Source organism: Coenobita brevimanus, chromosome 74, assembly GCF_032717465.1.
Source record: "Coenobita brevimanus isolate Jiangsu-jjx chromosome 74, ASM3271746v2, whole genome shotgun sequence".
Lineage (NCBI taxonomy): Eukaryota > Metazoa > Arthropoda > Malacostraca > Decapoda > Coenobitidae > Coenobita > Coenobita brevimanus.
The window spans coordinates 7669714-7685669 of record NC_137027.1 but is presented as its reverse complement, the minus strand read 5'-3'; the positions used below and the strand labels follow the sequence as shown (position 1 = coordinate 7685669).

General features: G+C 40.0%; 1 protein-coding gene across 1 annotated transcript; it reads left to right on the top strand.

Moving 5' to 3' along the window:
• Positions 1-9014: 9014 nt before the first annotated feature.
• Positions 9015-10157, top strand: LOC145407735 (actin-3, muscle-specific-like). Its single transcript, XM_080278609.1, has one exon. It carries the CDS (start codon positions 9027-9029, stop codon positions 10155-10157), a length of 1131 nt encoding a protein of 376 aa, XP_080134735.1. The 5' UTR covers positions 9015-9026.
• Positions 10158-15956: the final 5799 nt, after the last annotated feature.

The following is a 15956-nucleotide window of genomic DNA, read 5'->3' as shown; positions in this document are numbered from 1 at the left end:
GGACCCGAGCTGTCGGCGCAAAACATCGCAAGATATGCCTCCGTCATTGCTGGCACACTGACTCGCCATACCACCTCCATGACCTTGCCGACCTACTCAGTTCATCGTCCCTTCATACTGTATCACTGACATATATTTTGTCGAAATCCGTCGAGGGGTTCATGAAATTTCGCTTCCACAAGGATAAACTAAGTCTACCCTATATGACCTTGACCTTTGACCCCTTTGTCTTGCTGACCTTATCAATTCATCGTCCCTTCATAATATATCACTTACAAAAGTTTGGTCGAAATCCGTCGAGAGGTTCAGGAGATATCGTCCCCACAGAGATAAACTAAATCGACCCCATATGAGCTTAACCTTTGACCCTTTGACCTAGCTGACCTAATCAGTTCATCATCTCCTCATACTGCATCACTGGCAAAAGTTTGATGGAAATCCATTGATCGGTTCAGGAGACATCGCGCCCAAAATAGCGTTAAGGACTCACAAAACAACGCACGCATGGATGGACAAATGAATTACGAAATGCCTCCTCCACCATAGATGGGCGAAGACATATCTACAAATCGTGACTATAAGGTCTTCCTCAACAGAAATAGCGACTGTTTTATAATAATATGCAATCTTTCATATCTTACGCATTTTATCCCTTATTACTCGCACTCACTGTAGGGGCCCGAGACTACATGACAGTAGTACAGTACATTTAAGGAGAAAAACGGAAAAAACTCTACTCCCCTTGATGCTGTTACATGATCGAAAACCACCAGTTATCTCTTCGAGACTGAGCACATGCGAATGACTAGCCCATCACTCAGATTACGGCGTTCAGATCTATATGCCACAAGGCTCCGTCAATATACCCCATCAAATTAATGATGGAAAACTAGACTTTGCCTACTCGAACAGAATGCAGCTTTTTTGCAGTTTAATTCTTGACAACTGACAGCAAGATACTCACATAATTTATGCCCTTAGAAAATATACTCTTATCAAAACATTCATTCTAATCTTAAATCTGATTGAGCAATTGGATAAAAAAAATTTCATTGCTTAGTAAGAAACTGGGATAAACGCGGAAACCACCCAGGACGCAGGTTACGTAGAAATAGGAATAAATTATAGAGTCACCTCATAAAGGGCCCCATACACGCTCAGGCCGGCCTGTCCCGCCGCCAACGCAGGCCGCTTGAATGTGGCCTGTACAGGCAGCCTCAACAAAGAATGTAAACTTTGACCTGAACAACCTACACACGCTCAGTTTTGCCTGAACAGGCCGGCCTGAGAATGTATGGAGACTCTTTACGGTGTGTGTGTGTGTGTGTGTGTGTTATACCGTCTAACCGCCAAAGAATTCATGTCGCCTCAGGAAGTCTCTCTCATACTTTAAGGTTTTTCATTCCTTTTAAACATCGTATAATTTAAATTTATACTTTAATCATTATTTAGAGAGATTATTTCAATACACTTTTTAGGGTAAGGGACTTCCTCATCTGCAGAAAAGCGCCAGGAGCATACCAAAATTTACAAAAGTGGCGACCTTCCGAACAAAATGTAAAATAAAAAATAAGAAAAAGACAATAGAATTGCGAAGAAGAAAATAACTGAAACAAAAACTATTGACAGCAAATGTAAGGAATTATATGGTTCATTCAAACGATGGGAATATATTACGTAGGTATGGGGGTTTAAAGCAAAATGAGTACATGAAAGATGAAACCAATGAAAAGAGGCATGGAATAGTATTTCAGTGTAACACTATTAAATTGTCGAAAATAGTTATCATTTTGCTCAGACAGTGTCCCATACAGATTACTTTTGCTGTCCCAGATGATTGTACCCAGCTTATGGGAGACTTTTTTAATTGGAGGGGTTATATACGGCCTTCACTAACATTCACTACAAGAGGCCTCCCCCAAACTGCATTACATCATCTGTTTGCTTGTCAGAACAAAACTTAAACAACATCGTCGGGCTGAAGGCATTAACTAGTCCACATCTATTGCGCCTTACTTCAAGATTTCTCTCATTTTCGTTTTCATGTTTTACTTGTAATGTTTGCCGCCATATCAGTAAAATCCTCATACGGAACAGCAGACAGAGTAAGAGGAGTTCATGATCCATTTTCTCTTTAGTTAAAAAGGTTTACTAACACTTCGCCCTTAGTGATTTGTTTTGTTTTAGTACACCTTAATATTCTCGTGCCTGTTAATGATACTTTTTTTTTTTTTTTAACATGGGTATGGAATCTGTGGATCTGATTTGTATAAACGCCATAGACCAAACGTGCCACATGAAGAGATACACTAGTAAGGAAGGAGCGATGGAGAGCTTCCTCGCCTGACGAGAATTCGGACCCTGAAAGCAAACATTTGGATGGAGCAGAATTCAGACAGTAAACATTTGATCATCCAGAAACCTCGGAGCATAATGCAACATGACTTCTAATATCCATCCTTCCTTCACTCAAACCTAGATTTCCATGATCAGACGGAGTGAGGAAAACCAGAGGATGATTTTATTATCCTTTTGTTGACAAGAATCAAAGGAGACATTATATATATATATATATATATATATATATATATATATATATATATATATATATATATATATATATATATATATATATATATATATACAGTCGTCTCAACCTTTTCCTATGCCACAGTAGCTATGAGACTGTCTGCAACACAAGACCTAGGTGGTGGGATCAATCCATCCGTAAGAATGAAGATTTCAGATCACAGTGCCTGCCCCATTTAGCCAGATTTTACGACACATACCGGTTAGAAAGGTAGTATAATTTTTAAGCCTTCAGGATGAAAAAAATATTATGTTCAGATAAATCAACCCATTAATCCCTATGGACCGCACTGCAGAGTTTAAAGTGAACACATAGTAGTGTAAATATTTCAAAATGACACACACACACACACACACACACACACACAATTATTTACCAGCTTACCCACCTACCTATCTATCAGTGTATCTGTCTACCTACATCCGTATCTAAACATACATAGGTAGATAAATAGATAGATATTATTTTTTTTACACAAAAGCATGAATAATATAATATAATTGTAACGAAAAATATTTACACTGTACGTATACGTCCAAGGAAAATAGGAAGGGAAATAAGAGTAAGAGTGAGCCGTGCTACATGAGTAAATGTGAGACTTCTAACTTGACAACAAAGTCGGCAAACACAGGCTCGTGGAAGTGATGCAAGGCTGCTCCTCACGCCTTGGTCAATTTTTTATAAAGCTTTCGTTCTTATCTTTAGCCTATCTTTAATTATCACGCGCGAGTGAGCGAGCGAGCCAAAGAGAGAGAGAGAGAGAGAGTGTGTGTGTGTGTGTGTGTGTGTGTGTGTGTGTGTGTGTGTGTGTGTGTGTGTGTGAATATACAAAATGATGTTCAAAAAATAAGAGAGTAACTGAAGGGAATTAGATATAGCCTTCTTTAATCCCTTCACTAAGAGGGGATTCTCTTTAGCTGAATAAAATCGTCTGGAAGTAGCATGAATAAGCGACAATATGACGTCATCATGCTGAAAGGGTGATATCAAGAAGAAAGCATGAGAGGATAAGAGGAATGATGGAAGACAATGATTTCAAAGATTTACTGAGAAAAATCTTGATGGATCCCCTGCATATTAAGCAAAGTACATTATACAGTAATTACATACAAGGAGTACAATTTTTTTTTTTTTTTAAAATAACATCTTACTACTGAAGCAAAGAGATATTCTATGCCTCAGGCAATTTAGTTATATTTTATTTCACTCGGCCCCCTAATAGTTCATCTCATTCAGGTTAGGAAGGACCTCTGATTATGCATGTTTTGATGAAAGCTAATGGCTATCCTCACACTTCAGTTCAAAAAGCCTTCCGTAAGCTCAATAAAATCGTTTGTCAATAGCAAACATAAATTAAAAAGCGAGTTTGAGGGGTCTCTGGGGTGTACTACTTCTGACCGCATGCAGAAGGAAATCACTGCCATAGCTCCCGCTACCATGAAGATCAAGATCACTGCTCCTCCTCTGAGCGCAAGTACTATGTCTGGATCGGTGGCTCCATCATGGCCTCTCTGTCCGTCTTCCAGTTCATGTGGATCGCCAAAAAAGGGTACGAAGAATCCGGCCCCGGCATTGTACACGGCAAGTGCTTCTAAAGCATCTGTGTGTGGTTTTTCTCTACTTCAACGCTTTAATTGATATCAACTGAAGAGTGAGCCGAATTATAATTTGCTTTATCATGAATAGATAATAAACTTTGTTCTTTCATCTGTGTATTTTTAGCCTTATGTATTTATTTGCAAAGTGCTTTTTATACTTATACATGGTGTGTGGCTTTTTTGATGATGTATATAGAACCTCAATAAGTATCAATGATGAAAGTTAAGTAGGGTATTGATATTGTCATGCTTTTTCTTAGCCACATTCGAAACAGGAATCGACAAATCTACTGTTAATGCCGCTTACAATGGACAAATAAACAGCTTCTTGAACAATGAATGAGCTTCGAGATTTAATCCGGGTTATCACCAAACAATTTTAGAGAACAAGAGTTCAAATCAGATCCAAACATGGACGATTAAAAAATATATAGATTGTCGGTAATTCAAAAAGAATCACCGCTGCTGGGTGGACAAAATCATTCACAGCTACTGAGTAAAGGTGTAACTGTAAAATTATTGAATCCGTTCAGATGCTCAGATGTAAGAAAATGAATTGGAAAAAATCGTAAAAATCTTTATCCAGCGAAGTCTGTGTAAGACTCACTATACCCCTCTGTGACTGCAGAGCTTTTGAGCATTAAACTTGTCTTGTTTTCTTTGGCCTCTCTCAGCTAATGGCAAAGAAGCATACTTCTTTCTCTTGGGAACGTGCATAGAAGAAGCACTCAAATATCTGTTGACTTGGGTAATAAAACTATCTTTCTACGGCAATGTATTTCTTAATGAAAAACAAATCAAAGGCCGGTCTAAAAAAAAAAAAAAAAATCCGTTTCAAACAAATCTGAACAATGCAGCCAAAAGCGAGACGTGCTCATTTCGAGATGCGTGGAGTTAAGTATGCACATTTATCCATCAACATCCAAAAACCAAGTTAAACAGCGATCACTATTGGGTTGTCGCATACGAGTTTCCGAATAGAAAATTGCCCTAAATCTCTAATAAAGAAGAATGTGTTGCTAAAGGAACAAAGTTTACTGCTTATTGAGTGGTAATACATACTGGCAGTTGCAAATACTAGACACACAAAAACGACTCTACGTTAGGAGATTTTTTTTTTTTTTTTTTGTTATTTCGTAGCGATTTTCTTTTCTATATCATTTTCACTGAAACAAAAGTGTCTTAGATGTACTGAGTCATTTTCCTTCTCGTCCCCTCCTCCCCTCCCCCAAAAAAAAGGGAAAAAGAAAGTAAAAAGCCTTAGTTATAACTATCCCTATGACAAACGGCCTTAACGCTACCAATAGGTCTGTTAACACTTGCTTCCTTTAGCACACCCTTTGCACATATGCAGGATAAAAAGTAGTAGAAAGAGAGAGAGAGAGAGAGAGAGAGAGAGAGAGAGAGAGAGAGAGAGAGAGAGAGAGAGAGAGAGAGAGAGAAATAAATAGATAGATAGATAGACAGACAGGTAGATAGATAGATAAATATACACCTACAGTACACACCGGTACGTGTGTGTGTGTGTGTGTGTGTGTGTGTGTGTGTGTGTGTGTGTGTGTGTGTGTGTGTGTGTGTGTGTGTGTGTGTGTGTGTGTGTGTGTGTGTGTGTGTGTGTGTGTGTGTGTGTGTGTGTGTGTGTGTGTGTGTGTGTGTGTGTGCGTGCGCGAGCGCGCGCGCTCGTCCTACTTGTTTGATCCTGACACCCTAAAACCAAAAATATTATGTAAAGATTACATTACAGTAATGACCCTATTACATTATGAAAATTTTGGACAGTTGTCCCATGTTAAACCCTCATACCAATGATTCTCAGTACTGAATGGCTTTAACCCTGCCTGACTCTCACTCTTCAGCTATGTTCGGTCCAAATCGGATCATAACTATTTGATATATTATTTACACCACACACACACACACACACACACACACACACACACACACACACAAAGGTGTTCAGCAAACACCAAAACATTTAAGACACCGTAAAAATAAAAGATAAATCTTCATCTCGGGAATAAAACTTAAACGAAATTTAGAAGCAAAAATGCAAAGCCAGGGTGACCCTTGCCACATGAGAAGGAGGAAATACGAGAACCCTGACTCGACAGCAAAGTCAACAAAATATAGGTTCGCCGAAGTGGGGTAGTGCAGCACCTGACATGATTTTTTTTATCATTTTTCTTTTACTTTCGAACATCTTAATTGGTCGTACTTCTCAATATACATGACACCATTTAGAAAGAAATCAAAGTTTGACAGCTAATGGTTGGATAACTATCAGATATGGAGTGGATATCGAGATTTGTATCATGTTCGTGTATGCAGATGGCAACTGTCGCATGCACCCCTTAAAAAAAAAAAAAAAAAAAAAAAAAAAGACTCAAGGTCCACCCACAATATGTCGAAGAATGAGGAAAACTGCAACAGGAGATGCATTTTTTTTTTTTTTTGGCCAGTGGGTGGTATATAAGCGAGAAAAGAAGCGGTTTCCACTCAGTGTACTTCAGGCTCGGGATACACGAGAACTTGCGTGCGTGAGGCTACGTGGTGTTGTGTCAGGAACATTACTGTGGAGTGCTGCCCCATGTATTATTAATTTTTTATCATCCCTCTGTTGTAAAGATAGACCCATCAACAGCGAAGGGACCTGGAGTTAGGCTACTCAGTCCAGGCATTCATGACGAGAGCAAACACTGTCTTGCCCCTGAGTGAAGTTCACAAGCAGCCCTCAGACTTCTGCTGTTATAGACCACATCCGGTTGGAGTACCTACTGAACCACCAAGCAGTACTTGTTTATATAATTATCACCCTACGTAGCAAATTATTTCCTGGGTTGCTAAAAACCAACTGGGTCACCATTCAGTTTACAATTTCCTGCAGGCAACACTACATTTTTTTTTTTAATGTTTCCGACTGTGGGCAAAGGCTTCAGGGTCCATCCCAAAGCTCAGTAGTCTTTCTGCACACGTCCACATGTCACCACTTCGGCGTTAACACCCACCGTCCCTATCATACAGGGCTGGTATACTAGTATTTGCGGGGGCAATTTTACGACATGTCGGCGGGTCCTCTGGTGGATCAATAAAGTCTACTTTTATGAAATTCAGATCCTTAAACTGTTTCCTTCCCCATCCGGGATTCGAACCTGGGTCCATTAGGACTGCAGGACGCCTTTCTACCAACGTCCCCATTTACGACAGATTTTGTTTTCTATAATTTGTCACTCAATCCATTTTTGTCTCATCATGAAACGTAGGGGTCGGGTGCTAAACTATTCAATCTCGACACATCGGGCGAGTGTGACCAGACTTTCTTGCCCCCGCGTAACATTACCGAACAATAAACTTTAACCATCCCTCGGATGTAAACCTACAGGCCCCATCAGGATGGAGATTCATAATTTACTAGACTAGACCAGCAGACGGCAGTTGGTTGTATGGTTTCCACTCAGCGTGGTAAAATGTGTCATAAGTTATTGGAAATCATTTGGCTTGTCGTTCAGTGCAGAGTTATCTGAAGTTTGCAGTACTTCGAATGTGTGGATGATGGGTGGTCACACCTACAACGTGTCTATCGTACTAATATTCAAATCCTTGGAATAATATTTGCCTTCGTATTGTTCCGGCATTTAACATCACAGAACATTATCCGAGATATAATAGAGCATGAGTACACCTGTAAACGTTGCATGGTAGTTCCTGAGTACTAAAATCAAAGTAATGAAAATTAATATTCTGTATGTCATCGTAGATATTGCTCTTGGCTCAGTGCATAAAATAAATAAAACTGGTTAACGTATGCACACAGTGAAGTATGTACTGAAAATCACATAACCAGGATCTCATATTCACTTTATATCACCTCCTGTCTAATTGTGGCAAACGAAGTACAGTATATCGTTGAAAGATTTTATACACTAATTTATTGGAAAATAACAACAATGGGAATTCAGTATTAAAATATTTGCCGAGGCGTTACCAAATATCCCAGTCTTCCACATGTCTAAGGACTATATAGATTCAAGTTGCCCTCTGCTGGCAGATCCCAGAGAATCCACTCCAAGATAACGTAATCAACCTGCAAATGTATACTTTTTTTTTAGCCATGCATTGTTAAAAAGCCAAACAATATGATGTATTCAAAAAATTTTATAGCACTTCACTGGGTTCTTATGGAGCAGGCATATTATTGTATACGTTGTCAAACATTTATGCATATAAACAAACGATTGCCATAAGATCAGAAGATCACAATACCTGCTTATTAAACAACCAACAGGTTGATTCTGAGTATTAGTGTAGTTATTGTTCAGTGTCCGATTAGAGTTGAGTCAGACTTTTAAGTCAGTCTGACATGGTTAGTTGTGGATATGTTTCTGAATGATATCGTAATCTGAACGAATGTCTGCCACGATAAGAGCAGGAAAGGAAAAGAAATCATCCTTAAATTATTTAAGAATTCACCTTGGTTTCAGAAGAAATGTGCTAATTTCTGACCAAAAAAAAAAAATCTTTTACTAGCATATTCAGTTTGAATTTCCTTAATCCTTGTCAGTTTATTGCATCCTGTAATAAGAAAGCGGGCGGACGAAGGGAAACATACACAAAAAGGGACGAAGGGAAATATACACAAAAAGGGACGAAGGGAAACATACACAAAAAGGGACTGAGAAAGCTCCAGCACAGCCGTATTAAGAGCCTACCACCATGTTTATGGCTAAATCATAAAAGATTCATAAATATATTGCAATACTCTTCAAAATGCTGAGACATGCCTTCTGAGCTGTGTTTTGTACATGTTATACATATATTTACAGATCTGACATCACTCCACCATGTGTGACGAAGAAGTGAGCCCCCTGGTTGTGGACAATGGTTCCGGCATGGTCAAGGCCGGCTTCGCCGGTGATGACGCACCCCGCGCCGTATTCCCCTCCATCGTAGGCCGTCCTCGTCACCAGGGTGTGATGGTCGGTATGGGTCAGAAGGACGCCTACGTCGGTGATGAGGCCCAGAGCAAGAGAGGTATCCTGACTCTCAAGTACCCCATCGAGCACGGTATCATCACCAACTGGGACGACATGGAGAAGATCTGGCACCACTCCTTCTACAACGAGCTTCGTGTCGCCCCTGAGGAATCCCCCGTCCTACTCACTGAGGCTCCCCTCAACCCCAAGGCCAACCGTGAGAAGATGACTCAGATCATGTTTGAAATCTTCAACACCCCCGCCATGTATGTGGCCATCCAGGCCGTGCTGTCCCTGTACGCCTCTGGTCGTACCACTGGTATCGTGCTCGATACTGGCGATGGCGTGACCCACGTTGTCCCCATCTACGAGGGTTACTGCCTTCCCCACGCCATCCTTCGTCTTGACTTGGCTGGCCGAGACTTGACTGCCTACCTCACCAAAATCATGACTGAGCGTGGTTATTCCTTCACTACCACGGCTGAGCGAGAAATCGTTCGTGACATCAAGGAGAAGCTCTGCTATGTTGCCCTGGACTTCGAGAATGAAATGAACATTGCTGCTGCCTCGTCTTCCCTCGAGAAGTCCTATGAGTTGCCTGATGGTCAGGTCATCACCATCGGTAACGAGCGTTTCCGTGCCCCTGAGTCTCTCTTCCAGCCTTCCTTCCTGGGTATGGAATCTGTTGGCATCCACGAGACTGTCTTCAACTCCATCATGAGGTGCGACATTGATATCAGGAAAGATCTATTCGCCAACAACGTTCTTTCTGGTGGCACCACCATGTACCCTGGTATTGCTGACCGCATGCAGAAGGAAATCACTGCTCTAGCTCCTGCCACCATTAAGATCAAGATCATTGCTCCTCCAGAGCGCAAGTACTCCGTCTGGATCGGTGGCTCTATCCTGGCCTCTTTGTCCACCTTTCAGACCATGTGGATCACCAAGGAGGAGTACGATGAGTCCGGCCCCGGCATTGTCCATCGCAAGTGCTTTTAAATTTTTATTGTACAATGCAGTTACTGGGTTTTTATGTTTACTTTGCCGTTTTAGTTGACTACAACTAGAGATGTATCAGGATAAACAATTTATTGCAACAGTAATAAAGAACATGTTTGATCGTCTTTTTATGTTTGGCTTTGTGCTTTACAGTTTGAGCTCTTAGCATCTGTGACACAATTTCTTGCCTTTTTATATTGATCTGTTTATAGTCACAAGAGCAACCATTCATACACTGCCTTGGCAACTGTGATGAAGATAAGCCAGATAACGAGAGGTCATGAGCATATAATAGCCTATTGAGATTATCATGCTCTTCTTTAGCAATCTATTTGAGATTCAAGGGTGTTTATTCTGCATGGCATAGGCCAAAATAGCTTCCCAAACAATGGATGGCGATTAGGATTTTATTTTGGTTATTGCCAAATAACTTTATTTAGCACAAGAAAACCTGGGTCATGGTAAACATTTCAAGTTAGGATCTGACATGGGTGATCACACAGAACTACAGAATGGAAATGAAACTCAGATTACTGAATCCGCTTAAAAAGGAAAATGTCGCAAAAATGAATGGAAAAATTGAGAAGAATTTTCATCTTGGGATGAAAAATTCACGCCATCATGGATAATAATAAGCCACAAACTGCTACCCATGAATTTATCTAAACTGGCAGACAAAAGATGGCTGAAATAATGTACACTCCATGCAGTTAAAAAGGAACTGTTTCCAGTGACCTCAATTTAAGGCCTACTGCATCTCTCTGCGATTGCCCTCATGTTTATGACTTGATTTGTTTGGTCTTCCTCGGCAAAAAAAAAAAAAAAAAAAAAAAAAAAAAGTTTTTATTCTCAGAAACGTACCCAGAATCTACGATCATTTGGATAATAATATAAATTCTCTTTGGTTTCGCTCTTTGTTAATGGAAATGTAAAAATCAAATGATGAAGCCAATAAAAATGTGTAGTTTCCACTGAAAAGTGAACATGAGAACCATATTCAAGATCCTTTCATTCTGAGGTGCCAGGAAAGTAAAATTCATATCGTACTGATCATTAATGTCATTTCTAATATAAAGCATACGGTTATCACCTTTCGGTGGTTGCATTTATTTTTAGACATCTGAATAACTGTACTCTAAATCGCAAATAAAAAAAACGTTGCTAAAGGAAGAATTGTGTTTGATTTCACTTGTTAAATGGTAATTCGGAGTAAAACGTACGAACGCCTAAATATCTCTACGTTAAAATGCTATTCCTGTTTTTCTGTTAGGGGGTACAGATTTTTTTTTCCTAACCTTACTTTCACTTAAATAGTGTAAGTTTGTAAGGCGTACTATAAGTCATCCTCCATTACAAAAGAAGGTGCCATATAAGCTCATGGATTAGATACCTAATTTATAACTCATCCTTCAAGAAAAGGCCTCGACAGAGCCAATAGGTTTGTTGATGTTTACTTTCCTTTGTTCTCCTTTGTTTTGCATTTTTTTTTTTTTTTACATGGCATGCATTGTAATGAATAATACAGACTATATATTTGCAATGCATGTGCTTGTGTGTGCCTACGTATGCGTGCATGGGTGTTAGGTGTGCGTGCGTATACAAAAACAAACAGCATGAGCTAACTGCACCCGATCCAAAAATCTCTACTAACAAAAACAGAATTATCTGGAAAAGCAAAAATATCACCAGAAGTAAAGGTTAATAAGAACATCCAAACCGTCGGACCATCGGAGATCTTGTCTAAGGATGTGAATAAGGGGGGGAGGGGAGTCTTAAAATGGTGACTTTATAAATTGGACTTGTCATATTCGCAGAAAATCTTAAAGCATTTATGACAATTATCAGCTTAATCTTTGGGAATTATTTAAGTCCTACCATAATAGAATCTTCAGGCATTTGTAAAAATTCTCTAACGATCTTTACGAAAATAAGATACCTTGAGAATCTTAATAAATATGGATTAAGAAAACTGAACATGGATTCTAAACCAGAAAGATAATCTGATAGACCACTTTATGAGTTAGATTCCTATTCATGAAGAACCTCTAAGTATTTATAAAATTCAAAACTAGAGAATCTTTGCCAATATGAACTAGGTCTGGAAATAATCTAAGGAGGTTCTATGAGGGCCCATGTAACGTCCTGCAGGCTTTGGGGGACTGAAAATGGCTCAGTTCAGTGTGGTCCCTCAGTATGTCAACCAGTTAGTTAGTCAGTAACTCAGTGACCACTGGATTCCTACGCCGTCCTCTGAGAAAAATTGACAGTCACGAATTAAGGGTCTGTCTACTCCTACGGGTGCTCAGATTATCTATGAACTAATTCAACAGGTACTTTTATTATCATTACATTTAATAGAATAATAAGCTCCAGCAGACGTATGCAATGACACTTTTTTTTTTTTAATCAATGTATTAACTCTTTCACTAACTGACTTTTCTCATTATACTTCGACCTCCAGCAATGATCTTCTTCAGGTTAGGAAGGACCTGTAAGTGTCCAGGGGTTAGTGAGCGCTACATCCAGTCCTTCCAGTGTTAAACGCCTCTCTTAAGCCAGACATAACTGTATGAAGATGGCGAGAACAGGCTAAAAATGTGCGTTCTTGGGATAAAGGAGTCTGTTCCGTGCCTATTCATTACTTCTTTCTTCATTCTTTTTTCAAGTTTTTTACTTCAAGACTTTTTGCCCTTCATCTTTTAAGCAGGGGTTGCTTGAACGGTTAGACTCTAAATCAGTAAAATACGGAAGTTGGGCAGCTGGGAATGTGAGGAGGACTGGAGGATAATAGTCGTCAGGAGGAAATATAATTCAGGGAGCACAGACAGACGATCATGGGGGAAATATGCTGTCTGAAAAGGTGAAAGTTCATTTCCAGGCTGAGGCAGAGAGCAGTCTGATGATTCGGATTTCATTACAGCAATCATTACTTACCGCACACAAGACCCAGTGACACGCAGATACCATCACATCAATTCTATGTGAGACGTCTCTTCCATGTATTTACTGTACACGGTGGGTTACGGTGAAATTACAGCCACTGCCTTACAGACCACAAAACCACATGGAGTGTAATATCTACCCACCCATCATCCTAAACCATCTTCTTACATTCATATGGAGTGAGGATATACAGAGCAAGGCTTCTTTCCGGGGACATGAATCAAAGGAGAAAAGGAAGCTCAAAGTACGGTCTCCCCAACCCTCTCATTTCTTACTGAAGGCATGATGCTCTCAGAAACACGACTGGTGGGTGGAGGGGATTGCCACATGCCTAGTAATGAAGATTCCAGGCCCTTACTCCCGTCCCTTTTAATCACAGTTTACAACATGTAGGGAATAAATGGATATTTTTTTTTCTGTCCCTGTAGATAGCATTGCAGAAACTGTAGTATTATCGTAGAAGATAATTTACAAATTTTTCCTCTCTCTCTCTCTCTCTCTCTCTCTCTCTCTCTCTCTCTCTCACACACACACACACACACACACACACACACACACACATACATACATACACACATACACATGCGCGCACTTAGAGCGCACGCGTGCACCAAGCGCATAAACACAAATGGTGTTTACCAAAGACCAAAACATTTATATCTTAAAACTAGAACGAGCAACCCTTTTAATATAGCTAAAGTATCGAGGAAAACAGGCGGAGAAAACTGAGGGCCAGGGTGACCCGTGCCACATGAGTAAAGGGAAATGTGAGACCCCAAGCTCGACAGAAAAGTCAACAAACAAGCTCGCGGAAGTGGTGTAGTGCTGCACCTCACGACCTGGCTATTTTTTCCACTTAATATTTTCATCTTTTTCTTTTTCGTATCTTAAATTACTGTGCTTGTCAATATACACACCGGTATTTGCAGTGAAATTAGAGTATGACAGTTGGATGGTTTGGTATCTGATACTTATTCGGTAACAAGATTTTTATCCTGTTCGCGAATGCATGATGGCAACTGCAGCTTGCACCCATAAAAGGACTCAAGGTGAAGTCACTCACAAGACGTCGAAGAATAAGGGAAAATTTTCAACAGAGGCAGCCCCTTCTTAGCGAGTGGGTGGTATATAAGAGAGAAAGGAAGCAGGTCCCTCCTAGTGTACTTCAGACTCAGGATACAGGAAGGTTTGTGTGCGTGAGGCTGTGTGGTGGTGCGAGGACCAGTCTTGCGGGTGTTATCCCTTGTTTGATAAAGGATCCTATTCAAAGTGGCTTGGGCGTTTTCGTAACAACTCTCCTTTAGCACGTTTTCTGCACATTATACCTCAGTAACCTCTTACATGTTACTGATACAAACTACTGAACAGTAAAACGAAATAAATATCATATTGACGTATGATACTATGTAAATTCCTAATAAATCGCTGAGGAAGAGGTTTTACGAAGTCCCCTATGCCAACGAAAATAAACTCACATCATTTCGTTCAGATTAAAATGGTGGAGAATTTCGTCCCTTTCTGATTATTTCTGTTAGATCAATGGCAGAATAAGACAACACTAACGCTGAACCTCTCTTCCATAGCAATTTTTTGTGGCTCTCTTCTTTCTTTGACTGATATTCTCCTGTTATAGCTTTTAATTCAAGACGGATATTTGGTAGTTGGAGATTAAGTTAACGTGGACATTATACCTTTAGACTATACTCATTAACCCTCTCCTGATTGAGACAACTCTAGTATTTTGTTCCGGTTGACGTCAAGCTATTTTATTCAGCTATCAGTGAGTCCTAGGAGCCTCGGAGTATTAATTTTGTCTTACCGTTAAGCATTTTAGGATGCAGGAAGTCCTATGGGTGCGAGAGGCTGTGTTCTGCTGTGCGGCGTGAGGGTTAGGCTGTCTGGTACTGCTCTTTTCATGAGTTGCCTTCTGTCATATTCTTGTATATCAATATTTCTTGGACTTATAGCCGCTATGAGTATGCAAGTATTTTCGAAGCATTTAACTTCGTTTGGTGCTGGTGAGAGTCGCTTTCACGTGTTGGCACCGATATGACCAGGCGGTAGAGCTGCCCGGTTATACAACGTCCCTTAAGCCCTTCTCCATGTCCCTAAAGGAGGGGGATGGGTTGTAAGAAAAGGGCAACTTCAGCCTACAGTCACCGGGTTCATATTCAGACGAGCCTGGACTTGCAACTACTGGCAGCTTCACCGAATGCAAAGTATTACATAAATAAATATATATTTTTGCGCCGTGTATACATTGAAAAAATATCTTAATCAGATCATGTGATCTTTTTTATACATTTCTTAAGTCTATATCTGCACTTAAATAACAGTACTTTGTTAATGCCAGCCTCGTCATAGATTACTATTGAGAAGCCGTCATCAGAGTATCATATTTTTCTTATATCGTCTCCTATATTCAAGTAGTAAATAAAGCAGTAGCCTATAATTACGGTATTTACCCACACATGCCAAGTAAACTACGTGATGACATTCAGAAATGCAACTTACCGGCGCGCCACCAAGTACAAAGTATAATATATTAATGGCCCGCAGATATTGGAAAGTCGAGTGTCCTTCTCCCGTCTGAGTCCTACCAGTCCACTCCTGCTTGCCTATAGCGCGTTTGATGTAACCTGATGATGATCCCTAACTACTTTTAGTTTAGCCGCTTTATGAGCCAATAGAGCGAAGTCAAATTGGGTCGATATGACTAATAACTATGGAGACTCCTTCTCACCTCATAGATACACTCTTCGAATCTGATGCAACTACGACTTAGTATTCATTCTACGCAGAGTGTCCAAATTCCGTCAGGTGAAAACACATCGACTGTGGCGCTTCTGCAAAAAT

What these genes read in the sequence shown, in the direction of transcription:
- LOC145407735 (XM_080278609.1), top strand. Translation starts at nt 9,027, where the DNA reads ATGTGTGACGAAGAAGTGAGCCCCCTGGTTGTGGACAATGGTTCCGGC.